This window comes from Zeus faber, assembly GCF_960531495.2.
Source record: "Zeus faber genome assembly, chromosome: 1".
Classification (NCBI taxonomy): Eukaryota; Metazoa; Chordata; class Actinopteri; order Zeiformes; family Zeidae; genus Zeus; species Zeus faber.
The window spans coordinates 27,705,529-27,733,446 of record NC_137193.1 but is presented as its reverse complement, the minus strand read 5'-3'; the positions used below and the strand labels follow the sequence as shown (position 1 = coordinate 27,733,446).

General features: G+C 42.4%; 1 protein-coding gene across 1 annotated transcript; it reads right to left on the bottom strand.

The window, feature by feature from the left end:
• On the bottom strand, positions 1-27,918 carry angpt2b (angiopoietin 2b; the record flags this gene model as incomplete). The annotated part of the gene is made up of 9 exons (XM_080013286.1): positions 1-161; positions 559-689; positions 11,450-11,616; positions 13,427-13,528; positions 16,894-17,018; positions 17,370-17,602; positions 19,893-20,014; positions 20,736-20,891; positions 27,577-27,918. The coding sequence occupies 9 exons, from the start codon at positions 27,916-27,918 to the stop codon at positions 1-3; spliced, it is 1,539 nt and encodes a 512-aa protein (XP_079869412.1).

The following is a 27,918-nucleotide window of genomic DNA, read 5'->3' as shown; positions in this document are numbered from 1 at the left end:
TTAAAAGTTTGCCGGCCGCACCATCATGGTAGTGGTAGTGGCCATCAGGGTTGGTCCCTTCCAGTAGTACCACTTGATGCCGTTGTAGCGAATCACGGTGGATGAGGCGGGGTAGTACATTCCATTGAGGTTAGAAGGACCGCAAGCCTCGAACCACCAACCTGGAGAAGTTGGACGGGTTTGCGAAAAAGGTTGAAAAGGGTTAGGGACATCTGAATTATCTGGACATTTTGTTGCCGGAGGTAGGTAGAACCTTAATGTACTTTGGGGTACTTAAACAGAGAGAGTTAAGGGGTAGGTGCACCAAGTACAATGGGAAACAAATATATAAGGAATAAAAGATCTGTCCAAAGAAGATCTTGATATACATACTCGGCACTCTGGGGTTTGATAACTAGTTGTCTAGAAGTGGAGGTAAGTTCCACAAAGTGCAGGGATTTGTGCGCCTGTTTTAAGCACCTTCATAATTGTTCTTCAGGTAAAACCAACAAACTGCCCTCTAGTGGACAGGCAAGAACTTACAGGCACGTCTCAGAATCACAAAGTATCGGACCTTACCTCCGGAGGCGATCTGGGAGCACTTGCATGTGCAGCGGTCGTTGTCTCGGTCCTTGGTACTGAACTGAGTCCCAGACTGGGTCAAGCTGCTGGTGCGACCAGCTGTACCACTGAAACCATTAGCGTGGAGGCTGGAATAGTAGACATAAAAAATCTGTTAAAACAAATCAACATTGAACTGCACTGAGGAGACTTATATGGACAGCCAAGACGGCTAGGAAAGGATCAGAGGGGTGAAAGCTGACTGACTTCAATGCTCAAAAGACAAATACAAAATAAGAAACTCGGTACCCCGTCTCCTGGAAATGTCTTTACTACTCTATGACGACTTAGTAGTTATTTTCTGCGTTAGGGCAAGATTTCATTCACATGATTTCTCTTTAGAAAGTGACAGTGTCATCAACACCATAACAATTGATGATTGTGTTCTAAAGATAGACCTTAGTCCCAGAGACTATTAAAAAAAAAAAAAACAGCAACAAGGCAACAGGCCCTAATGACATCTTTCCTTTTGAAGAGATGTGCAGAGGAACTTACACCAGCCTGGGTTTCTGTCTTTCAAAGGTCTGATGATACACATATTTATCCACCTCTCTGGAAAACAGCAATAATTACTCCTCTTCCAAAAACCCTGTTTCCCAGGAAAATTATGACTATAGACCAGTAGCCCTGACCTCAATGGGAATGAAATCTCTAAGGCCATGTACTATAGTGAAGATAATGGTATGAAAACTGAAGTCAAACATAAATGGACAGCTAGATTCTTATCAGTTTGCCTATAAAGACAATCATGACGCGAATGATGCAATACTACCCATAATACTCTTTATCTTGCAACACTTTGAAAACCCAAAGCCTTTGCCAGACTGCTGTTTGTTTACTTCAGTTCTGCTTTTAATACTCTGCAGCTACAAATCCTTCTCAGTAAGCTCAGATAGATGTCTGTTATCTCATGTATCATCAGGTGGTATAACTCATTTTTGACCAACAGGACCCAGCAGGTCTGAGTGAACCAGGCTAAAGTCTAAAGTCTAAAGTCATTACCACAGGCATTCCTCAAGGATATTTGAGTCCTCCCATTCTGTTTACATTATAAGTTCGTAAAGTTGATTGTGATAATCTCCAATTCCAGGGCATATTGCATTTAGCACTTAATTTGATGGACAGGTGAATGGTTGTGCTTGTCTGTCGATCAGTGGATGAAGAGGGAACAGAATCTAAGAATGGGAGAATCTAAATGCATACCTGCCATGCCTTATTTCTTTGTTTTTGTTTGATTTATCTCTTCTAACTTTCAAATGCTTACACATGTTTACAAACGGTTGATTAACTTGTGGATCACTTGGCTTTATTTTTTTTTTCTCGACAGTACCAACGCTAAATTGGTTACGTTAGCATTAGCTGCATGCTAGCAGGCCATAGAGCCCTGACCTGTCCTACAAAGGAAGTCTGAACAGGGGCCACCAGAGAGCAAGGAGTCCCGCAGCCAGACAGCGGTGCTTTGAGCCCAGATCAGCTCAGGCTGAGTTCTGTGGGGAAATTGAATGTCCAACTACGGCTGAAAGCCAGATGGTCCAAAAATGCCCTCCACACTGTTTTTAATCATCAGCTTGAAGTATTTCCCGGAAACTTTATCCGCACCAAATACGTTAAAATAATAGCACAGCCTGAGAAGTTGATTCCTTTGCACAGAACTAAACGCTGTTTTAAGAGACATCGAAACTTCAGGACACCTTTTACTCCACGATTTGAATTGGATCAGCTGGCATGGGAGCACAAAACTTTGCGCTCCTTGCATCAACTCTCCAGGTTCAAGAGCCATGGGTGGAAACACTGGCTGAGCAGCAGCCACCACTGACCACCGACATCGCAGCTTCAGCTGTGGGACGCTCAACGAGCTTCTACTTTACACCATGCCCAAGGGAACATCAGTGGAAATGGGTGGGTGACAGAGGCAGGTGGGGACCCCTCCACCATCGCTTGCTTTCACCATGGTCATCGATGATTCCATCATTGAGGGTCGTTCGCTTCCCAGGGAGACTTCAACACACAACTTCCAGCCGTGTTTGGAAAACATGCCAGTGTGAGAACTGTGGGGGCACACATTGGTAGCAACAACACTTCTCTTTTCTTAGAGTCCGAAACTCTAAAGGAACATTTTAATACTATTCTCACCACCCTTAAAACGACTGGGAAAAAAAACATTGCAATATCAGGATCCCTACTGACTTACAAAAGGGGCATAGACAAATTAAGTCACCTGTTCTCTGTAAATTCATGGCTAAAAACTGCATGTGAAAATTTAAGGTCAATTTTATTGACAACTTTGATCTTCTCTGGGACCGCCTTGCATTCTTTAAGTGCGATAGACTGCACCCCAACCACAGGGCCTCTCAGGTGCTTGCCCCACAATATAGTGCAATGTATTTCACCATGACTACCTACCCCACCCACCCCTATGGATTTTATAAAGCCCATAATCTCAATATATTGAGATTACAGTCAATACAGTACAGTCAATAATCTCAACTCGACACATCACTGCCAAAAGGGCTATAAAGGGGCCAAACATAAATAACTTGGTTATAGTTCCCATTAACAGGAACTAATTTTCGGCTGCGATATAAGGGCATCAACAAACTACTTTTGTATAAATAACCTCTTCAATGAACACAATCAGGACTGTCTTTTTCTGACCGAGACTTGGCTGGGCATAGATGCACCTGTCATGTTGACTGAGGCCTGTCCACCCAGCTACACCTTTTCCTATTTGTCCAGAGAGGAAAAGAAAGGTGGAGGTTAGATGAAATCTACAGAGAGACACTGAAGGGCAGGGATGTGGATCTAGGCACATTTCATGCCTTTGAATACATGTCTCCTTTTTTTTTTTCATTTACCTCGTTTCCTTGCAGTGACAGTATATAGATCTCCTAAGTGATCTGTCCCCTCTTTTTAAACTGAATTCTCAGACCTACTATCTGTCATTCACACAAGCTATGATACCTGCATTTTAATTGGTGATTTTAACATACATTTTGATAATCTGGCAAATACCAGAGCCAAAGGTGATAGGGTGAGCAGCTTCAAGTACCTGGAAGTCCACATCACATTCTGGTGAGAAAGCTGAGGCAGCGTCTTCACCACCTCAGGCAGCTGAAGAAATTCAGGGTCAGCGCAAAGGGTCCTCAAGTCCTATTGCACTGGAGCAGTGGAGAGCATCCTGACAGGCAACATCACGGCCTGATTTGGGAAGTGTACTGCTCAGAACAGGGGGGCTCTGGAGAGGGTGGTGCGTTCAGCTGAACGCACCACTGGAACTACCACTAGCCCCCCCCCCCCCCCCCCCCCCCCCCGCAGGACTTATACACCAGGAGGTGTAGTAGCAGAGTCCGCAGGATCATGAAGGATCCTCACCACCCCAGTTCGGTTCCAGTTCCAGCTGCTGCGGTCGGGCAAGCGCCTCCGCAGTAAGAACAGAGAAGCTGAGACTGAGTATCTTCCCTCAAGCCATGAGGATTGTTAATGCTGAACTCACCAGGGGTCCTCACTGAGACACACACATAAACCCCTACTGCATTACTGTAATGTACTGTATGTTGCACATTATACTGCATACTGTATCACTGTACTGCGTTACTGCATACTGTACTGTTACAGTATTGCTGTGTCATACTGTGGGTACTGTTCAATACCCTTTTTATGCTTATTTTATTCTATTTATAAACTGAATAACACTTTAGGAATCAGTTAGTTTAGTTAGTTGATTAATTACTTAATTTACTAAGCTATTATGTCCTTGTCCTTATTAGATCAGTTAGCTTAGTTAGTTAGTTATATCTCTTAATTACTTAGCTATTGTGTCTTTGTGCATAATCTCTGGGTGTGTTGCAATTACATTTTAATGCATATATGTATGCCCTTATATATAGGTATTATAATAAATAAACATCTTGAATCTTGAATCTTGAAAGGGTTTAAAGAAATCTTCGAATGTATGGCTCTTAAATGGCATGTTAACATACTGACTCGCAAATACGGAGACAGCTTGGATTTAATCATATGATATGGTGTGTGTGTGTGTGTGTGTGTGTGTGAGTGTTTTAACAATTTAAATCATTCTCTGCCAAGTGCCACAGAACCAATTGTCATAATACACAGCTAGCACAGATAGCGAAAACAAAAATTAGGTTTTCAAACATTTGGCAAGCATATATCTCAAACTTGATAAACACCAACATTCACAATCACAGACTGCTATTTGGTCCAACAGATTCCTTGATAAATCCCACCACAAACTACAGTATTGAGCTTCAGGTTGTAATGTGGATAGCTTGCTGGCTACTTCAGTCAGAAAATAACCAACATTAGATTATCTATTCAGTCTGGCTTTTATGTTGTGTTTTTTAATTTTATGGTTTTAGTATTTCTACTTATTTTAATCTCAACTTCACATATTTTATTATTGTCCTATCCAATAAACTGTTTTTTCTTTGTTTTGATGACTGCATCAAATCTAAATCAAGTCTAAATCGATTGTTAACATCCAATATTTTGTCAATCACTTGTAAAGATCTTTGAAATGCATTTGATTTGTTTAAAAGGTGTTATATAAATATAAATAAAGTTTGATTGATTGATTATATACAAATGACTGTCATTCCAACACTTTTATTGTCAAGTTTTCTGATGAGATCGCCATCTTTGGACTTATGGATACAGACACTGACATTTCCGGCTTTAGTTTGAGGTTAAAAAGTTTGTACAATGGTGTGATGACCATCATCCCATTATAAACACTAATAAAATGTAATAAATTATTTTGAACAAGAACATCCGGGTGATCATTCTCTACTACTGATCAATACGCTTGTATTACCCAGGGTCATTCTCACAAATACTTGGGTGTACATACTGACTTTAATCTGTCTTGGAATATCCATGTGAATTTGTATGCACAAGGATTCAATAGCGACTTCACTTTTTTTGCGCAGACACAGGGTGTTTGGGGTTTGGCTGAGGGTAATCATGCTGTGATGTCATGCTGTATATTAATTTCTGGAATATCAGCTTGGTTTGGTAATATATCATTTAAGTTAAGATTACAAATGTACAGACTGGTCCACACAGCTTTGGAAGTTATGGGGGTGAGGGGGCATCCCTCCCTCCAAATGCTGACCCTTCCCATTTCCTGACCAATATACAAACTGCTCCCATCAGATAGACGCTACAGGGTTCCAATTAAATACAGCAAGAGATGTCTGAATAGGCTCTTTCATCCCTCTATCAGTGAATCTCCTAAACTCAGAATGAATGAGGGGATGTGTTGCGCGCACTCAAATGCACTTTATGTCTGCACTTGTTTGTGCTCTGCACTTGAGGTCCGTTAAAGCACTATAATGGTATGTATTTTTATGTGGCAGTCTTTATGTCCAGGACAAATTTCCCTAGGGACAAATATATCTTGATGAGTTGAGAAATTTTACGAGGTAAAACTAGTGTTTAAAATAGAAACAAAGAAAGGAAATTATTCTGAAAATAAATGAAAAGATATCAGTCGGTCTTTCTTGAGAAGATATAATAAGTGATAGGATAGATAAGATAAATACTCAGATAAGGGGAAGAAGCTTCTTTTTGTGGGAAATATCATCTATGATGACAAACACAAATAAGATCCTGGGGGTGGGGGTGGGGGGGCAGCACACATGTGTTACAGCAGCAGACGTCAGAGCAAACAAAAAAATAAGATTAAAAGATTAAATGAGAAAAAAATATACAGTATCTAAAAAAATATGTATTTTTACCCATTTTTTATGGAATCACATTTTTATCTTGTGTTCATATTTATTTATTATATTTTTTCCACATATTTTTCCTCCATTTAATGAAAGGTAAATTATTTTGAAAGAGTTCTCCAATGCCTCCAATCTCATTTTTTCCCCAGTCCCCTAGTGTGTGTGTGTGTGTGTGTTCGTGTCTGTGTTGATAGGTTGGTGAGGTCATCTCCACTGACTGCCCTCTTGTGCCCCATCATTCTGTCTAGTTACCGTTAGCAGCTCCCCCAGGTACCATGACCTTTCCCCAACCCCACGCCCACTGTCTGTGATGATAGCCGGACGGAGCGATCTCTTCCTCCGGCTCTGAAGTTCGGAGGGCGGGTACTGCAAAGCCTGAAGGGGGTTGCAGCCGGGGCATTTAACTCGAGAGTTAGGGGTCATGCCTAATAAGGCTTTATAATACCACTGGAGTACTGGAGGAGGATAAAAGTTTGAGTGTCAGTGAAATCTCTCGGAAGGATTCATACGAAACAAATTGTCTGGATGACTCGAGAGTCACTCTGGAAAAAGAGGCCCTCGTTTGTTTTAATCGCAGCTCGGTAACTGCAACCAGACACACAGGCATTTACTGGACTCTCGACTCATCAACTCTTGACTCACTGATTTCCTAGTCTTGATTCATTGACTCTTGACTTACTGGCTCTAGATTCACTGGCTCTCGACTGAGTGATGCTTTACTCACTGATTTTCCACTGATTCTCATCTCATTGATTTACTGAGTCTCAACTCTCAACTCAGACTCTAGACTGATAGACTCAATGATTCTCGTCTCTCAATTCACTGACTCAACTCTCTATTCAAGGCGCGAGCCGAAGGATGAAGAATTGCTTTTCATTCCACCAAAATGAATATTGCAAATCAGCTGAACCAACTCTTCTGGCTCATTCGTCGTTCATCAGAAATCCTCGCTCATCATGTGTTTACAACAACTGAATCCAAGGAACAAAGCGTCTGAAATCAAGCGACTCCTTTTGACTGACTTACTCTGCAAGAACCGAACCATTCATCACTAGTTGTGTTTCACATTTGCGTGTGAAACACAACTAGAATTCTTTTTTTCAATGATGTTTGTTAGCCATGCAGATGTTGACAAGTTAGACAGTGAGCGAGCCAGTGGTTATGATGATCAATAGATGGAGCATTGTTGCAGAACTTTTGGGTGAAGACCTCCAGGGAGGGAGGGAGGGAATGCACTGGCAGCAGTTGAAGAGAGGCTGGACCTGGCCCGGGTGTAGTGAGCACCACAGGCCTCTGGCTCCGTAATACCCCAGTACAAAGAGATAGAGGGAAAAGCAGGGATCACAGTGTGCTAGTTAAAAGTAGCACGAAAACTGCTCAACGACCAAAGATCCACACACCAGGAGATCAGAAGGAGCTGCAGCCTCAGAATCCATGACACCCATGAAAGAGTATTACCTCACACAGCGGAGCCCACAGCAAAAACAGTGAAACTTTGGTTTTTAAAAGGAAGAGTAAGACTGATGGTGTTGAATAAGGCCATTATCAAATATTGTATATCGCTCTGGAACTTATCCAATTGGTTGTCAACATTGGGTCCGGGGGACCCCCAAGAGGTTCCAAGGGGGTACGCAGCAACAAGATTAGTAGTTAAACTGCACCACTAGTCAATTTATAAGACAATAGCACCATTGGAGAAAGTATACTAATGACTGTTTTGATCATAGTATCACTGTTAGCGCTATGGTTCTCAGCGTGGAGTCTGGGGACAACCAGGGGTGCTTTGAAAGCTTTGAAGGGGTCCCCAACAAAATGATGAATATTTACTTTTGACCATTTACAAGAAGAGAATATACCCTAATCACTGTTTTGATCATAGTTTCAATGTGGGGTCCTTCAAGAGGTTCCAGCAATATTATAAATGTTTTGATTCAGCTTCATTGTTATCTTCACAACTGTGGTATGGACAGGTATAGCATTTTGAAGTAAATCATGTGTAAAAATAAGAATGTTCTCAGATTGGGGTCCCACGAGACAAAATCATTACAAAAAAGGTTCAGAAAAACACCTGCAGGTCCTTTATCAACACCTTCATTTTTACCTTTATTTTACCTCCACTAATATTTCTTGCTATTGCAAGTTCAATCTAAGCCATACTTAGCTAGGCACCAGCAGAATAATTTGAGGGGCGTTACCAACAGGCGCAGACCAAAATGTCTCTGGACACAATTGGGTTGGTAAATTTAACTTTTACCAAATCCTGTCAAAAGCAAACACGTATTCATTATCAACAAAAGCTTTTTAGAGAAAGTATACCATCGAGTATGTTTAATACCGTTGCGATAGCAGATTCAACAGACCGTTCCACATCAGCGGCAGCCAACTTGGTTGTTTACGAAAATGCCTCAACGGCTCTCTGCATTTTCATCGTATCAAACCAGCCCAATATTAGATAAGTGGTTGTGATTGGCCCTACCCTGGCAAGGTCGGGTGGAAATCTGTTTGAATGGGAGGGTGGCCACAAGCATTCTGCAGAGCTAATGAAACATGGGCTCGCAGATTAGTCTTGTTCCCAGCGGCACTCCTATTGCTTTTAGATTTTGTTTTTGTTCCATTTTAAGCAGAGAAACGGGTTTCAAGGCGCGTTGGCACAAACCTGCTTTTTGATTTCAGAGTTAGCGCAGAGCTTTGTCAGAGTTATTTCTTGCAGGGGCAGGTATTATTGAGACTTTCTCCTACTCTTGTTATTTACCAGTTATTCACCAGAAGAAAAAAAATGGAGGCAGAAGAAAGTGCCAGCCTAATCCATTTGAGTGACACCCTTGAGAAAAAAAAGCCCACAAAAAAACCTGGCAGTGTGGGGTAAGCATTAAGCATTAAAGGAAAGACAAGGTTTTATAATGCTGATAATAGTTTCCAATTTGTCTGGTATAGTTTGGATTTAACACCCACAGGGTAAGCAAGGATTGCAACATTTTAATTTCATTGCAGATCAATGTTTGAAATTATATTTATGTTATATTTATAATATAAATATTATATTTCATCTGTTTTTTTTATATGTTAAACATCACCCTTACTGTGCTTCCGTACAGTGTAGGAATTCTGACAAAACAGTGACTTTCGGAGTTAGAGCCAAAGACTTTGAGCTGTGAGTTTGAACAGATTCTTGTTTATGTCATTAATAGCTGTACACTATCTGATATAGGCCGTTTTTTTTACTGGGAAAGATCACTGAGGTGGTGTACAGGGTGCGCACGCCAGTTGCAGGCGTGTGGTAGTGCTACACAAAGAAAATAAATGGATGTTGCCCCTGCTGCTTGTGCAGTGTATGGTATGCAGGCGGTGGCTTATAACGGAACACTCTGTCTTGACCGAATACATTTTTTTCACGGCGCAAGTTCGCCACAGTATTAACAAGGTCAAGTAAAGACAGCAAAGTTTTTGAACATTTTGGTTCGGTATTGTACCTCCTCGCTAGACGTAACAGGTTATTATACTACTACCACAATTAAACTTGCCACCCTCTGCTTTTTTTTTACTTCTCAGCCACTGACGGATGACATGAAAACATTTCTTGGAAGCGTGTGACTACATAAGTCATATTTGCCACTTGATTTAATGTTTGCTGGAGAGTTGGGTCTGACAATGGCAACTGAAGTCGATCAAGGGGGCTGCAGTGGCTGGAGATTTCTGATATTTCTCGCATAATTATTGAGAAGAAGAAGAAGACAGACTTTATAAATCTAAGTCGGGAAATTATTCCCCTGTATTTAACCCAACATATGCAGTGTTTCCCCTAGGATGGGGTTGTAGCAGCCCTGGTGAATTTAACTTTTTTTTAAAAGGGACCTAGTATATAAATCTCACTTTTTCATGCTCGTGCAATTACATTTGGGTCTCTGATGGGCTTATTAACACACACACAACTGTCAAATACGATAACTCAGTAGATTCTGGTCAGCCTTAACAGAAATCTGATTTTTGATCCCTTCCCATGTCACATGGTGCCTCAGTGGAATTAGAACTGCTACCCATCTAAGTAACTACACCCAAGGCTAGAGAAGAACAAGTGCCGCTGGGAACTGCTCAGTAGGCTTCACAGACCAGCACAAATTCTTTAAAATGCACGGCACAACACAACACTGAAACAGAGTTTCAGGAACAGGGGGGTTATAGAGGCATGTTAGAATGGCTAGAATGCATAATCTGAGTAGTATTTTCAGCAAAAAATGTAAAAAACCTTTTTTGGGGACCCCAGAGAGCAAAATAGGTCCTATCCAAATAATATTCATGAGTGGGATGTAAGAAATCTCTTAACTTGGGCCAAAGAAGGAAGAAGATGGGAAGGAGAGAGCAGGCAGGTGAGGGAATCTGTCTGTTGTCTTTGAGATTTACAGCTTTTGTGTGTCATGGTGGCCCACGTACATGGTAAGGCTCACCTTCAGGAAGAAGAATTGGGGCATCTGGAATACCTACTAATCGTTGGGAATATTTTTACAGACACTAAAAATATCAAGATGGATCTTTCAAATGTTGTTTATTTCACAGATATGTGTTTCCTTGTGAATTCCTATGAAATTATGGCGTTTTCTGTAATGTGACTGTGCATTACTCACGAGAAGTTGCAGGACTGTTTTCCCTTCAGCGAATGATAATCCTGAATCTGTGAACATCCTCGCTTGCTTCATTGTTGACATCTACCCACTGCTTGTTGTAAACGTTGTGCCGACAGAATCACTTAAGTGCAACGTTTCTTTATTTATATGCTTTTCACACAGGCGTGTGAATTGACCTGGATATGAATCATCCAGAGCGCAAAATAATACAACGTTAGTTTCTAAAGAGACAAGATGGAGCCCTTCCCTCTCTCCCCCCCTTCTCTACCTGCCACTGCTACTGTACGTGCATATAGGGGAAACACTGCTAAGTCTCTATGAGCAGTGGGCAGCCACAGTGCAGCGCCCAGGAACCAACTCCAGTTCTTGAACGAAAACTTGGTCTTGACCTTGGATTACTAAAAAAAAAAAAAAAATCCATGTTCAATTGGATTAATTAGATAAAAGTAGTTATGGGATTATTGCCTCCTCTCCTGCTACCTGTAGTTGTTGTCCTCTCCGTCTATGTAGAAGAGGTCGTAATGGGAGAAGGCTTCGTTCCCCTCTCGGTCCCTGAGCTGGACCTGCAAGCAGTACTCCTGGGAGCTGGTCAGCTGGTGGATGATGTCATTCCCCAGCCAGTGCTCTGCCGATGGATCTCCAAAGCCCTGGAGTAGGCGTTGAAGACAAAATGATATGGTTAGAAGAAAATGGATATAGCTTAGTAAAGTCCAATGAGTATTACTCTGTGCCAAAACTGAAGTGCAAGGACTTGAGCTGTCTCAACTGAATTGAAGCACTTGACCTTCACTTATTTTGGCTTTCTGGCTCCAAACAGGTTTGATCTTGTACAGTAGTACTGTGATCACATGCTTTGCAGTGCAAGACAACATTTTCATGATAGACATGGACATACATACCGAATTGTACAGAGGGACTGGAATAGGGAATTTTTCCATTTCAAAATTCAGTTTGTATTTTATTCAACAAAAGGATCGGAAAGGTGAAATGTAATTTAATGAGCATAAAGGTGGAAAAGTCAAATGGGTGCTTTACTTTTGAGTACATCTGGAGTCAAGTTTAAATGGCGTTCTGGCAAAAATGGTGGAGAGACGTGGGCAAATGATTTCACAAAGGCAACTTTGTGAAGACATGAGAGACATGGAAAAACAGATATTGTCTTAGAAGGTAACAAATCATTCATTTGAACAGAAATGTTTGGGGCTTTGCACAATTGTAATGAAGGATGTCACACCAGTGGAATAAAAAATGAAATTAGAGTATCTATTCAGGAGAGATAGAGCAGAAATGACAGAGGGGGTGGGAGGGAAATTATAGCTCAGCCTAATTCATTTGACACGGGGCTGCTGAGTACAAAATGTCATCCCTGGTGACGGACACCAAACAGTGTACGAGGGTAATCGCGGCTAACAAAAGGCCAGACGTCTTTGGCGGAGAGCTCGGGATTGCATATGCTAACTGTCACTCATGATGTTGTGTAAATGAATGCTAAAGCACTACCTCCACTCCAACAGCATTGTTTTCTTTCCCCTGTATACACCCCTGAACTGTTTCTTGTTTTTACCTTGATTCTGAGGATCGCAGCTTTGACATCACTCTTCAAGAGCTTATTTAAGGTTAGGGTCTTAGTGCATTTATCACATTTGCCGACAAGTCCGGGTAAAACATTTCATCAATGCCGACTGGGAATTGTGATCGTATTCGTGGCGAGTGTCAAAGGAAGAACTTCAGCCCACACAACTCCCACGCCCTAACCGGGAGAAAATATTTATCATGCGCTTGTAAAAATATTGTTCTTGAAAGACGTATTTTTTTTTGCCTGGCGCCTATTTCAATTAGGAGACGGAGAGAGATTTGAATTGTTTATATTCTTTTCGCTGTTTTTGTCAATGGGATTAGCATAGAGCATAGAGTTCAATCCGCTGTCCAACTACAACAACCGAAATATCGCATTTAGGCGTGAAAACATGTTTTGTTCTGACAGAGGACTGGCCAAGGACTATACTGAGGCTGTGTTATTGTTATTTGCAACTGTCGCTTATCTTTCATAACCACTGGTACCTTCATTACAACGGCCTTTTCCCTGAGCACTGAGCAGAAAAAGGCAGATGATGGATAAAAACACTGTTCTACAGGTCATTGGAGTGCAGGATGTGTGTGTATGTGTGACGGCTGAATGGAGGGATGGGGGGATGACAGTGAGTGGGAGGCAGAGCAGGTGCAATAACATGAGGGGTGGCGTGGAACGCCGGCTGGCGGCCATATAAAACAACCACAGGTCACCCGGGGATCGTAGACCTGACATTATCCCACGCCTCCTCGTACCGAGCCACCCAAAGGTAGATACCAAACCATCCTTCCCCCAACCCCCTGACCCCTCAACCCATTCGATCCAACTGTCCAACCCCAGAACTCCAGATGCATTCTTCCGATGCATCGGCCATCTGCGGAACGAACCCTTTTGTAGTCCCTCCATCCGCGGTGGAAGTCCACAGAGCCGTTTGTCCGATGCTGCAGCACCGTCCAGCCGCCGCCCCTTGTCTTCATGTCGCAGAACACCTGCGGAAATTATCCAACCACATAGAACCTGAGAGAAGAACTGTGTCTTTCTTCCATTGGAAAAGTACTACAAAAACCAATGCGTCATTGTTCGTTCTTATTTTTAGTATGTGAGTTCACTGCATATCACAATATGTAGCTCTTTAGTGTGTCACACTGGAGACTTTGAGAAATGTCGACAAGGTATTTGATTGTCTAGTCGAATGGTTCTCAACGTCCCCAGCAAAATGACTGTTTTGATCATAGTTTCACCGTTATTTCCATTAGGACAGTATCGAGAAAATCATATATAAATCCTATTCAACAATAAAAATCTTCCTAGGAGCCCTCTCTTTGGAGTCCCCAGAGACAAAGTCTCATCAAATTGGATCTGTGGCCTGAAGCAAATACAATTCAGGATCCTTGGTATGAAAAAGATTCAGAATCACTGCTCTAGTTGATTTGCAGGATTTCAAGAATTGGTCTTTCTGAGAATTTTCAGTTTCAATAAAACTAAATCTTAAAACCACCAGTGAGGTCATCTGGGAGAGTTAAGGAAACGCAAAAGAATAACATGTTACGCTATGAGGAAAGGAAAAGAAATCCTGCAGTCGAAGGCCGCCTTGTAAACCCCAGAAGAGGTGGGTGGGCTTAACATTTTTAGGGTGTCCTGCAATGATATGACCCAGGTGGGTTTTGGAAGGAAATAAAGAAAAAAAACAGTATGTCAGCTCTTTTACGGAGCATGGCAAGCATCTCTTTTTTTTTTGGAAGAACATAAACTGCACGCTTTTTGGTTTCTTACTCGGCCATATTCTTATCTGATAACAGGGCAATTTTCATATGCATTGCAGACATTTAGATGGAGATATCTAAGCCTTACTCCGCCCGCCTCGAAGGCTGAGATCGGATACCTTGATAGCTTTCTCATGTAACCACTCAATCGGCCTACCTGTTGGTCAAAGCGTGTGTATGGGAATGCACTGCTACGAGTACAATGTTTGCAGATATCAATTTATCTTCAGCAACAGTTTTAACTGTCCCACCATTCCAAAATAAACATGAAAGTCATACATCACTAATGATGTCCTTCATGGGCTGCTTAGATAACCAGCATGCCACAGAATATCCATTCTCTAAACTTGCCCTGATCCAACTCTGGTCCTGGCCCTAGGAGTCAGTCTTGTGGTGTGCTCTGAATCTGAAGCATTTACGTTTGAGGAAGGATTTTGATAGCATGACTAGCTATAAAAACAAAGACAGGCTTTTTCAGAACATTCCCAAAATAGGAGTTCTCTAACCGGGGTCAGATAGCAGAGCCGGAAAGTGATACACCATGTTGTTCTGGGGTGGGTTAGGTCAAGTCCACAAGGCTCTTACAGCAACTCATTGAAGACTGAGGATGAGCAGATACATATTTATTATATCATATCCACATTTGATTGGACGGTGTACAGTTGTTTATGGCCAAACGCACGAGTCACACCTTGAAAACCTGCTCTGATTGCCTGTTATATGACTTGAAACCTCATTTCACATACATGATCATTTGTATTAGGTTTTCAGGGGAAAGAATGAGTCTTTCTCAAAAGGTTTACGTAGTCACACGTCACACCTTACAAGCCAGTTGTGTGCCCATCATTGTAAAAAAAGGTGTTAAACTGGCCTATTTCTGTGTTACTCAATCAGGAGTAGATTACATGATGAAGAAGAAAACATCTCAAAAAGGAGAGTATGTGCTGGACCAACCAAGAACCCAGTCCCTACCACACACCAATGGCCTATTTTCTATAGGCCGCTTTAAATGTGTCCCACTTTATTACTGCCACCCAGTTTGACTGAAAGCAAAAATAATGTTGATCCCACCATGCTTCTATGTTAAGCTGCATGGCCCCCCTGCTGGCATGGAACACATGGTGCCAATGCCAAACACCTGGCTAATTTGACTAACAGGAAATGAAGAGGAAGAGGAGGGGAAACAGGGGCTCAGCAAAGGGTGCCAGCCAGTGAATTAGAGTCAACGTAATGAATAAGGAAAATGGGGGAAAAAACAACCTGATTTGGTTTTTATTTGCTTCTTTCAAGCTCTAACAGGGCAGGGACAAAGCCAAGAATAGTCGTTTTGATTTAAAACAGGCCAATAGCCCGGTGGTGTGTGTGCCATGGATGAGTTAGCAAAAGGCCGGCTACTTCAGGTCAGTAGCGGGGGCCTCCCAAGCTATTCTAACATTTGACTGCACACACCAGTCCCTCTCTCACCAAAGCCCACTGGGCACATTGCTCCCGTTGCTAGTTATTCTGGCTGTCTGAAATGCAGTGTGACATTTCCATCAACGTCCTTGCCAAAGGAAGTTTAGAAGAATGCCATTACCCCAATGGTTTTCATCCCTCCTGAGTTTATTAAGGCCCATAAAACACGAAAAAAGCCTCTGAATGTCACTACGCGCGCACATTACCCCCAGCTGGAATAAGCCAGTATCCATATAAATCAATGTGAACGAAAATGATTTTTTCCGCTAAATATCAAGAAACCGGAATAAAAAGATGCATCACAGCAATTCCGCCACAAAAATACCTGAAACTGTGTCACAGTCAATTATGTGATATTTAGAGGAAAAGGACAACAGTTTATAGGTGTTCCTCTTATGGCGCTTTTCCACCGCATGAAACCGGCTCAACTAGACTCTACTCCCTTTGGTACCAGGTACTTTGTTTTCCACTGAAGATAGTAACCATAGCAACACCACATGAAATTGTCATGACGCCATCTTCAACGCAACCCACAGGAACAATGGAGTCTGTCGACAGAATGGTGTTCTTGATTCTGATTGATTGATTGATTCTTGGTTCTTGATTGTGTGTGGCTGGATAAGCTTTTCCGGTTTTCTTGGCATCCTTTTGTTGAACACCCTGAGGACGATAACTAGCCTAATTTTAACCTTTCTAAAAAAATATATCTCCGGCCTCCACTCTCTCTGCTCAGCAATGTCTCTGATCGATTCTGCGCATCCCTGTTCTCCGTTTCTCGAAACAAAACCAAAACCAAACCAGTGTGTTTATTTTTAATATTTTCCTAATTTAATGAAACAACAAAAGCCTCATGAGGGGAGACATTCTCTGTCCTGTGCTCACTCTCTTACCTGTGTCGTGCAATGATGAAACAGTGACAATTTGCTGTGACCAATCAGTAGTCTGCAGTTTATTCACGTGACATTTTAGAATCGTCTCAGCTTGCTTGGAATCTCAATGGAGGCAGTACCAAAATAAGTACCAGGTACCAGGTACTATCCACAACTTATGCCCGATGGAAAACCAGAGAGTAGAGTAGAGTCAAGTCGAGTCGAGTTCAGACGGTTGCATGCGGTGGAAAAGAGCCAATAAAGTACCTTGACAGTTTGGGTGGAGTTGGGGAGGCGTATGCTATATATCCCGCTGTCCATCACGCCGGAACGCAGGATTTCCGCACAGTCCCTGAAACTGGTCGGCTCCTCTTTGGAAATGGCGGATAGCTCTGCAAATGCATACAAGCTTCATGGGTTTACCATATCTGGATACTGGAGTTAGCTCCCAAACTATGTTTGAGTTTTGGAGTGTAAGCACATACAGGCCTGAGATATGACAGTCAAAACAGTCAAACAGAGGTCGAAAATCTCAGGTTTAGGAGGTAAATGTTCAGGTCTGGTCCAACTAATTCCACTTGGACCTCTGGATTTATGCAAATTAGCAATTCCACATGGTTGACTTAAACTGCCTGAGTGGAATTGAACTTTCTGAACCCTCGTTTCCAAACAGATTTGGGCAAATAGATGGTTAAAACTGCTACAAATGACAATAATGACTCTCTGCTGTGACCTGCCCTTACCATTGCAGTGGTTGACCTTGGCCAGCAGTTGCTGGACGGTGTCAGCGAGCACCGCCTGTTGCCTCTGCAGAGATGTGCTGTCTGCGGCGGAACCGTCCAGCTCACCTTGGAGATGGCCGACCAGCTGGCTTTGCCTCTCCAGGAGCTCCTGGAGCTGCTGCTTCTCCCTCTGCTGGCCATGCAGCTCCCTGGTGTAGCGCGACTCCAGCGCAGAGAACCTTTGTTCCAGGAAGCTAACACCGTGGTAAGGAAGGAGATGCATGGAGGAGAGAAGTAAAAGGGAACAGGAGATAAAGCAACAAACGGCAGAAACAAGGTCATGGTGGAGGTTTCCCATTCACTGACTGGTGAAGGACGTGTTGTAGACTTCAGAGGATGTCCCATTGGACTTATTCTATAGAACACCTGTATGGCCGAGACCTTCCCAGATCAGACCACTTGTCAAAATCCTCTCCATTCTGACCATAAGTCAACAATTCGACAGTCAGTCAGTGTGTGTGTGTTCTAGTGCGATTGTTGTACGCTCCGTACCCCCCCCCCCCCCATTCCAAATTAACATCATAAATCCCTGGGGCTAGTTTTTATGGCTCTGAGGAATAAACTCTCGCAGTTATTTATTGGAACGATTCTGAAACGCCGCCCTGGCTTGAAGGAGCTACTTTTAAGGCGTTCTGCTTCACATGCTGGCTGGATGAAACATGTTTTCTTAATCTCCCCGTTGTGTGTATGTGTGTGTGTGTTTGTGTGTGTGTGTGTGTGTGAGCGTATGTGTGTACGTGTGTGTGTGTGTGCATTTGTGTGGCATGTGGTTGAAGAGCCCGGGGACTGTGATTAGTTATATAGTTTTGTTTTTGTTTGGTTGTTTTTTGTGTAAGTGAGCAAAATTAAAAACCAAAAGCAAAACAAAACACAAATCATCACAGGGCCTGACAAAAATGGCCACTGGGCCATTGTCAGCAATTTAGATATTTTTTTATAACAAAGAAATTATGAAAATGGAAGTTAAATTAATAATAACATTACAAATAATATATATATATATATATATATATATATATATATATATATATAATGTCCTCCTCTATATATATATATATATGTATATATATATATATATATATATATATATATATATAAATTGTAATATTATTATTAATTTTAACTTCCATTTTCATAATTTCTTTATTATAAAAATAATAATTATTAATAAATTATTAAGTATAATTAATTACTCTATATATTAATATATATATATTACTATATACATATACAGTATATATATATATTACAATATACTGTACATATATGTATATTACTATATATATACTACCATATACAATTACTGTCTCAATTAATTAATTAAATTCTTATTCATCATAATTTTGATGAAATATAATCATTTCATAATATAATCATAATCATTAAAATAAATGTATACAGCATGTTCAGAAACCTCTATCCTGGCACATTGATTTTCTCTGTCAAAAATGGTGAAACAAGAGGGAATATTAAAATATGGGTTATGATTATATTGGATAATTATCACTCAATTATGAAAGGATTTAACTTCTCGGCAACCAGAAGCTGATGGTGTATTGGGTCCTGCATCAACAAGGAAACCATGATAAAGTGCATTGTCATTTACTTTACTTGGAGGAGAGATGAAAGCTCTGGATAGTATTGAATCGCACCAAATCATATGCATTGAGATTTGCACAATTACAATCATGTAAAATGCCTCTGTTACAATGATGTTTTCCTTTGAGTTTGTTTTACTCCCTGTTTTACCGTACAGCCACGCACGCTTCCTTCCACTCTTTCAGCCCCCAGTGTTATGCATGTAATTTTTATGAAAACAAACACTTCTATTTCCTCTCTCTTTTGGCTGGCAACGGTTCAGCACTGGCTCCCTGCCCCTGGGAGATCAGCAGCAGCAGCAGCAAGCGATGGCCGCCAAATTGCTTAGTTCTCTTTTCCACCCAGCAAAAAGAGAAACCTCCTCTAACTAAACCTCCCCTTAAATCTGCTGTGTCCTGTTACAGCGTTCGCAAGATGTATTCAGTTCTTTAACGCGTCACAAACATGAGGGACGGGGGCCAAGCAGGGGCCGGGCGGCTGAGCGACCGCGCAGATGTGTCAGGGCTTGGTAACCGACGGGTCGGAATGACCAACAACCAAGATACCGCACACTCCCGCTGCCCTGTCCTTAACCCCCAAGCATTTATTGGCTCGAAGTTTGACATTGTGTTCATAGAGAGAATAACGGGGAATACTTTCCTCACACAGGAACATGTCCATGCTAACAGAGCACATTATCATTGGGCTCACCCCATGGGGGCACATCTGTCCAGGCCTTTCGAGTTTGTTTTAAAGGTTCTACCGTATAATGGGTAAAGGATCACTTCAACACATGTAATGATGAGGAAATGCTTCTGACATTTGGATTATGTCCTCCAGTACCATGTCCAGTCCCAAACCCTGACTTTTCCTCTCTGAAATAGATGTACTACTGTTGATAATCACCTGTTTTTCTCGTTGAGGCGAGAGATCTCCTGGGTTTGCTGCAGGATGTGCTTCTCCAGCCGGTTGGTGAACAGGGAGTACTCCAGCAGCTGGATCTCCAAGCGGCTGGTCTGGTTCAACACCTACGAATGGGTATAAAGTCACGGTAATGGATCAGACCATTACTCACCGATTGAATGAGGGATTCAAATGAATGGGTCCAACGGTGACAGATGACAGATGGTTAGTTTGAAAGTAAAACAGGTCGGATTCACACAATAGCACAGGTTTTTATCACATGCGTCCTATGATTTTACGCTAAAGCTTCTGCTGCGATTATCTTATCTGCACCTGTGTTATGTTTTCTCTTTTTAATTGCAGGTCAAACAAAAGGGTTTGGAACAAAGACACTGCGGCACGATTTGGACATGGTATGTTTAATGTTTGAATTGGCTTATTGTCACGTAGCTTAACTCGCTACGTCAGCCATTGCCTGTGGGATCCAAATACCTGCTTTTTCAAAGCAGTGATCTCCAAATCCAAACACTTTGAGCTGATTACCAAGACATCTTTAAAAATATTATCATAATCCATCATGGTCAGTGGTTTTCAACCAGTGGGTCCCAAAACTGCATTGCAGGATTGATTTCAGTGGACCACGGTTGAATACCATGTGCGATATGCCCAAAAATCAATATAGAATTGTTGTCGTGTAGCAAATTTCAAATGCTGTGCTTATATTTTGAAACACGATCTACCAGTGGAGATCCACAAGTTGGGGAGCACTGGTCTAGAGGAAGGCTGAAAATAATAATTGAAATAGTTTGAATTCAAATCGTCCTCAAACCAAAACCTCTCCCTCACCTGGGTCTCCACGACAGTCAGCTTGCGGGTCTGCTCGGCCGATTGACTGAGCAGGTTGGTCCCCATCTCCAACATGGCCGCTGTCTGGGTGTGGACGGCGTTCCTCTTCATATCCTCCACGCCGGAGCGTACGTTCTCCTGGATGAAGTTCTCCAGCTGTGGTCAAATCAGACAGACGGGATGTCAGATTATCGGAGGTTTGCTCGAAATATGAAGAAGGTGAAGGACATGATGAACCTATTGTTGATGAAAGATTGATGTAGTAAATGAAAAGCAGCCACATGGAACACAGAACAGAGGAGATTTTGACCTTTTTATCTTCATACTGCCATTAGAAATATCCCGCTCTCATACAGTCACATTTCCGTCCATGCATCCATCCACCCATCCATTCATATATTCATCATCCATCCACCCACTCACCCTTCCACCCACTCACCCATCCATCCATCCAACCACCAATCCATCCATCCAGCTACCCATCCATTCATCCATCTCGCCACTCATCCACCATATATCCATCCATCCACCCATCTATTCAACCATCCAGCCGTACAGCCATAATAAACCCTCCACCCATCCATCCACCCATCCATCAGGCATAAACTGCCCCTGTGTAAATAAATCCCTCGCATTAATGAAATGCAATGAGGTAACATTTACCTTCACATCGGCCTGAGAGGAAGGAAACAGCTTGTGACCGCTTTACCATAAATGTCTGACAACATGGCTGTTTGAGCGCCGGACATTAGGGACACTTGCTTCGTGGTCCAATCAATCACCAGTTCAGATGAAAAAACGTTGAACGTTAAAGCACTTGTAAAAATAGAATGCCATCTATCTTGTGGCAATAAACACATTTTTCTCATCAAAATGGCAGTTTTTCGGCACCAGGCATGTGGAAGACAGATCCAGGCTGGCGCTCGGGTGTTTGAGTTAAAACGTTTTTCTAGTCATGAGCGATGGAATCTTGTTTGACGTTTAACAGGCAATGGCCCGTGCCCTGTAATAAAACAAAATAGAATATTGAGAGGAGGACATTAATATTTATGCCATACTAGGGAGGAGAGATTGGCTGTAAATGGCTAAACCATACCGTTGGGGAAACAAAGCCTCCAAGCATGGATTCTGAAATTACCCAGCTAATGAGTGGCCATCTAGAAAAATAAAGGGGTATTTCAATGAGGCCAGAATTGTTTGTTTACCCAGAGAAGTAGAAGGAGAGGAAGAAGATGGAATGAATCTGTTTCAGAGGGGTAGTGCTGGTCACAGAGAAGATTATTTTTCTGGGGTTAAATATTCTGGGACTCACAAAACTACTAATCAGAGTGGCCAAATAGAGATGAATTAGCAATTAAATTGTTTGCCTCATGGTATTCCTTCTCTATCTGTCCCATATTCACCCTTTTCTTGACCTCCCTCTCCCTTTTTGCTCTCTATCTATGCTATGGATGGCTGTCCAAAGATTGCAGACGCCTGAACAAAATCAATATTTAAAATCTGTGAGGAGATAAGCAGGGGATTAGAGCCAACTCTGTAGCAAGAAGCAGAGTTTCCCAAAAGCCGTGATCCCCCCCATTGAAGCCTCGAATGGAGTCCCGTCCAAAGTGTTCCCGCTAGAGCTCTCGAAATGATAGAGCTCGGTCCAGAGGTTCTGATGGACTCCTTTTTGCCAGAAATACAGGCCAAAAGAGAACTATTTATTGCCACTCTGACAGAAGCATACCGTCATGTCGTCTATTTCTGTGACAAAACAAAAGACAAACAAGATATTGTATAAGATGAAATCCCATATCTGTACAATACCCCCGGCTTAATGATGGTGTTAATGGAGTGTCTGGGCTTCAATTACATACGGACAGGAAATGAAGACTGGACTGTGTAAACCTAGCAAATATATCCTTATATATAATATGTATAATATAATATATATCCTTTATCAAGTGTGCATACTTGAAAACTTTGCTTTATTTAAAAGCAGAGTGAACTAAAACATGCAATTACCCCAACTGTTTCCTTCGATATTATTGGCTGTAAAAAATCTACCCCCAGAAAAGCTGTTGATTTCAGTTGATTTCTCCTGAGAAAATTCAGTGCTTTTCATCGTTATTTTTTATTCATCTTTTGTCTGAATGATTTACAATAAATAGTAGGTGTGAGTCCACTGATTGAGTATCATGTCTTTTCAAATGATGAGGATCGTTAGAGCTAATTTTTCATCAAAAATAACTGAATGAATGAAAGTTTTTTGGATCCCACTGCCAATTCTGGTACAGGTGAACAAGGCCGGCTGTCCAGTTCAATTGCCTAGCTTGCCTATCTTGATTTGTTTGAATCTTGGCACGTGCTACATTACGCAGGGTGCACATTTTCAAAGAGTGCACAGATTTATTTTCGCAGGAAAACGATGGCTCGTCAGTCAATATGTTTTGTAGTGTTGACAAAATAATTCCACAAAAGTGTGACAGCATTACACAATTTTTAGGTGGTTGGTTGCCATGGCCAAAAATGACAATTCCTAAATTGGAGATGACATTTGTGCAATTTGTCCCTTTTCCAGACTGGGAGAGAAACAAAAATAAAAAAGACCTCGCATGATTTGCATCAAGCACTTCCACTACAAATGGGAGTCCTTGAAGCAGCAGACAGAGCAGACCCACAGGGGTAAAGAGCGACTTTTGCTAGATGAATGATTGCAGATGTTGGATTTCCATTTGTTTTATGCTAGAAATAATTCTCTTGAATCATGTATTGTTATACGTTGCTCAATTTTCTAAATCGTAGTTCATTTGTTGTTCATTTCTTTCCTTCGTTCAATTCAATTCTCACTTTATTCAATCACCATCATGACACACGACAGCAGTTGCAGATTGTGGTAAATTTCTGGGATTTTGGAAAAGATTACGACTTTAGGGTGTTACAAAACAATTCACAGGCTCACAGTACAAGTATTAAACTTGTGTTGAGTAGAATTGTGGCTTCGACTGTTGTTGGCACTGTGCTCCGGGAGGGTTATCTCCCAAATAGAATCCTTTCTGTGTGGAGTTTGCGTGTTCTCCCTGTGCTCACATGGGGTTTCCTCCACCTAACATCAGTAAGGACCCCCAACAAAAACATGCACACATCATCGTCTGACCAGCGATGGACACTCGTCGAAGAATGCTGCCCACTGCTCCTGGCTGACACCCCCCCGGAGGAAGGACAAGCCAGGATGGGTCAAATGCAGAGGCCACATTTCACCGGCCACCACCCAAAGCATGTGTGCTTGTGTTGTAGTGTAGTGTGGTGTGGTCTGTTGTGTGATAATTAAAGATTCTTCTTCTTCTTCTTACAAGAACCTAGTGCCATTAGAGTGACAGACATACATTGGTAAAAGCATAAGTAGAAGCCCCTGTCATTTTCTCCATAGAGAATAGTGATGCAAGACTCCCAAACTATTAGATAGTTGTGACTAATCTTTTCAGGGACTCTTTTTGGAGTCACTCCCGTGTCCAAAAGAGTTGTTCCTTGATTCTGTGAGAATTCCAAAGGTGAACCGGTTCTTCTGACTCTCATTCATCTTTCACCAGAAATCCTCACTCGCTCAAACATGCCCTATACCCACTGAATCAAATAGAAAAGAGTCAAGACTCACCAAGAAACTGTAAATGGAACGAATGGACGAAAGAGCCAAACCTTTCATCACTAATAGAAAAAGCACTTTGGTCCATTCTGTATTTGAGCAAGGCTGGCTGATGGGGCTGATGAGGATATGGTGGTGATACGACAAAGGTGTATTATTGGGTTTATAATACCGTCCTTTAACTGGAAACAAAATGAGTTCCTGAGGTGGCTGTAGTTGTAGCAGTAGCAAGCAGCTGTTTCCTTTAGGAAACAAAATGCCCAGAAATTCATGTTGCAATAGGTAACTCAGCCACCTTGATCTTGTTTTGCAATATTACAGCATAAGCATTATCTGTACGAAAAGGCTCGGAAAAGCACTGCTGAAAAAATTTTTGCAGGGTGTTCGAGGGTTTCAACAAAAGCAAACAAATGCTGGGTTCCTCTCTAATAACCCCTGAGATGCAAACTGGACCTTGTCATAAAATGTTGTGACCCACAACTCCAATGAGGAACACAGTGGATTAGTGTATGTATGTATGTATGTATGTATGCATGTGTCTGTGTGTGTGTGTGTATGTGTGTGTGTGTGTGTGTGTGTGTGTGTGTGTGTGTGTGTGTGTGTGTGTGTGTGTGTGTGTGTGTGTGTGTGTGTTTTGGGGGGGTGTTCTTTCATGAGATTCTGGAGGGCTGTTCGACATCTCGGTTTATATTATCGCAGGGAGGGCTTTGATTACCTATTACAGGCCAATGCACACACACCTCAGGCTGTCCCCCACGCACATAACTCAGTCTCATATGCAGATATCTGCCGCACACTCAGCAAGGTGTTGAAAGGGCTTTTCCTACACAGGTCGAAGGTCAGACTACTCTTGCTCATGCGGGGGTATGCAGTTCCCCGGGGCCCCGCTACATTTGTGTGGAAATCTGACCGACCTGTGACAAAAGCTTTACCAGTGTTTAAATACACTCTAAATACTCTAGTGCAGCGGAGGCACAATGTGTCTGGTTTCAGTTGTCATTTGAAGTTTGACTGCAACACTTTTGAAAATGTCTTCACCTAAATCTAATTTTCCAATCATTGAGAGTTAACCCTGAGTGCCCTACTGAAGCTTTTAAATGGATCCAGAATTGAGAGAAGAGCTGCAATACTGTATGTCGTACAATGGGGCAATAGTGGGCACAAAAGAATGTGGTCGCAATTGCCCAATTTGGTGGCAGTCGGCTGAAGTTGTTCTCTCAATACTGGATCAATTGAAAATATCCCAATGATAGTTGCTCGGGGTTGACTCCCCATGATCAAAAAATGATAAGGTTTTGGTCAGAAAACAGCAGAGTTTTCCAATTCCTCACATCATGGGCCTTCACAACTCGATCCATTGCCGCAAAAAGGGGAAAACAGATATAAACAGTTTCCCCAAGAAGGTCATGCAGAGGGGTTTAATGGTGGCTTAAGAGGCTTTCAGCACAGTCCAATATTAGTATAACGTTCTTTTTTACCCATCTTGTCGTTCCCCTCTCTTACGCAATAGGGATGTCTGGAGGCATCAGAATCTTTTAAATATTGAGATTGGTTTCTTCCTTGAACCCTTCCACCGGAATGGAAAACTCTGATATTTTTTATCCTAAGCCTTGTTTTTTGATCATTGGGAGTCAACCCGAACGATTGGCATACAAATCTTCTAAATCGATCCAGTATAGATCCTAAATAGCTTATCATGGACCTATACAGTTTGTCCCATTGTCCCAGCGATGGGGAAAACAGTGGTTATTTCTTTGCCTCAACCCCCAATGGTGTGATTAACACCCTTGTTTTACATACAGTACATGAAGTGTAACCTGTACTGATGTAGAGAAAGACGTGGGTAATTTTTGACTCTTTGCTTCTCACACACAGAAAAAAACTCAAGGTTAAATGTTTGGAACGATGTTAGGGGAGGCAGAGTGCCAGACTGGCAGTACACAAGAGGTTTTCAGAGTGTTGTTATGTAAGTGTGTGTTGTGGCAAAACCATCAGGATCTGAAGGCGTCGGGGTCCGACACCAGACACATTCATCATGTGCCAATGACGGGAAACAGCCAGCGAGGAATTAGAATGAGACTGATAGGGAAGAAAGTGTGATAAGGAAGGTGTGATTGAGACCTAAAATCAAGACCCCTTTTTTGCCCCAGTCTGTCCAGTGCGGTAATGTCTTCCTACCTTTGTGGGCCTTGGTAGGAGAACAGAAATGCCTATGAACCCCAATAGAATTTATGTCTCAAAAGACATGAGACAAAAGAATGAGCGGAGGATGAAGAAGGATGGAGATGCAGATCTGTTTGTACTAGGACAACATCCAAACTCCTGATTCCTCACCCTGATGAAAACACCTCAGCCAGGAAAAAACACAATTGTGAACTCACATCCCCTGCACTTTGCTCATTCATAATCCGGGATGAATACAGCCGCAAAGAGCCCAGCGGCCCGGGAGAGGAGACGGTGCCGAAATGCATCTCCAGCAAATGTTCCGTGAAAGTAACACTTTTTGTTTTTTTGTGTGTGCTAGTGGAGTTTCAACACAACGGCTCGCCGACTTTGGTTCGTAAATAGACGGCTGCGGAGTTGTGCTGCGATCACGGCCAGTGGGAGGGAGTTATATTTTAGAGAGGGTTTAATGGTCTGAAGGGCTTTTGGCACTGGCCGATATTAGGTTGCTTTTTTTCTTCATCTTGTCTTCTCCTCTCTCATGCAACAGGGATTTCTGGAAAACCCTGTGGTCTTAAATACAAGCACACATACATTGACACACAAATACACAATGTGATGTCAAGCAAGGCAGATATGGACACGCTAAGCATCCAGGAAATTCTGCAGAAACCCATGAATGAAGGCCTGTCATCAGATGATATCAGACATCAGGACTTTCTTTTTTCTTTTTCCTTATTCGCTGTGTACAGTCTAAAATGTAAAGACGAGATTACCACTGACAGGGGAGTATAACGCATGGAAGCCAGGAGAAAGAGATAGAATGGACCAGGGCCAGTAGAGATGGTAGAGATAGCAGAACACTGGGACAAATTACCATGGCAGGCATCAAGATAAGGGCAATTCACTCCAGGCAAGCAAATTCCCTTGTGCAAAATATGATTCGCAAACAGTTGCTAACTTGGCAAACCCCTCCATTTGGATCCTTTGGAACAGTCGATTGGAGCCCATCAGGTGCCAATGGAGGTTTCCAAAGGGTCCAGAGCATTCCCTTACCTTCTGCAGCCAAAGGGTGTTATTTTCTGTGGCACTCTCCAGACTCTCCAGCTTCCTCTCCTGCCACGAAGGCCTCGGGGTCCCGGCCTCTGACCGGGGGTCCTGGACTGGGTCCTCCCCCCGGGGATGTGACGCCGGGGAGTCCCTCTGCAGGGTGTTGGCCACCCGGAAGTCCGGGGCCGGGACTGGGACCGGGGGGCTGCGACAGTGGTCCACCTCGGGCAGGACGAAGGTGTAGCTGCACGGGCCGTGCTGAACCCGGTGGTGCTGCCGATCCGAGCCCACGGCAGTGGCCAGCAGGTAGGCCAGCTGGGTCAGAGTCCAGGCCAGCTGCTGTCCCAT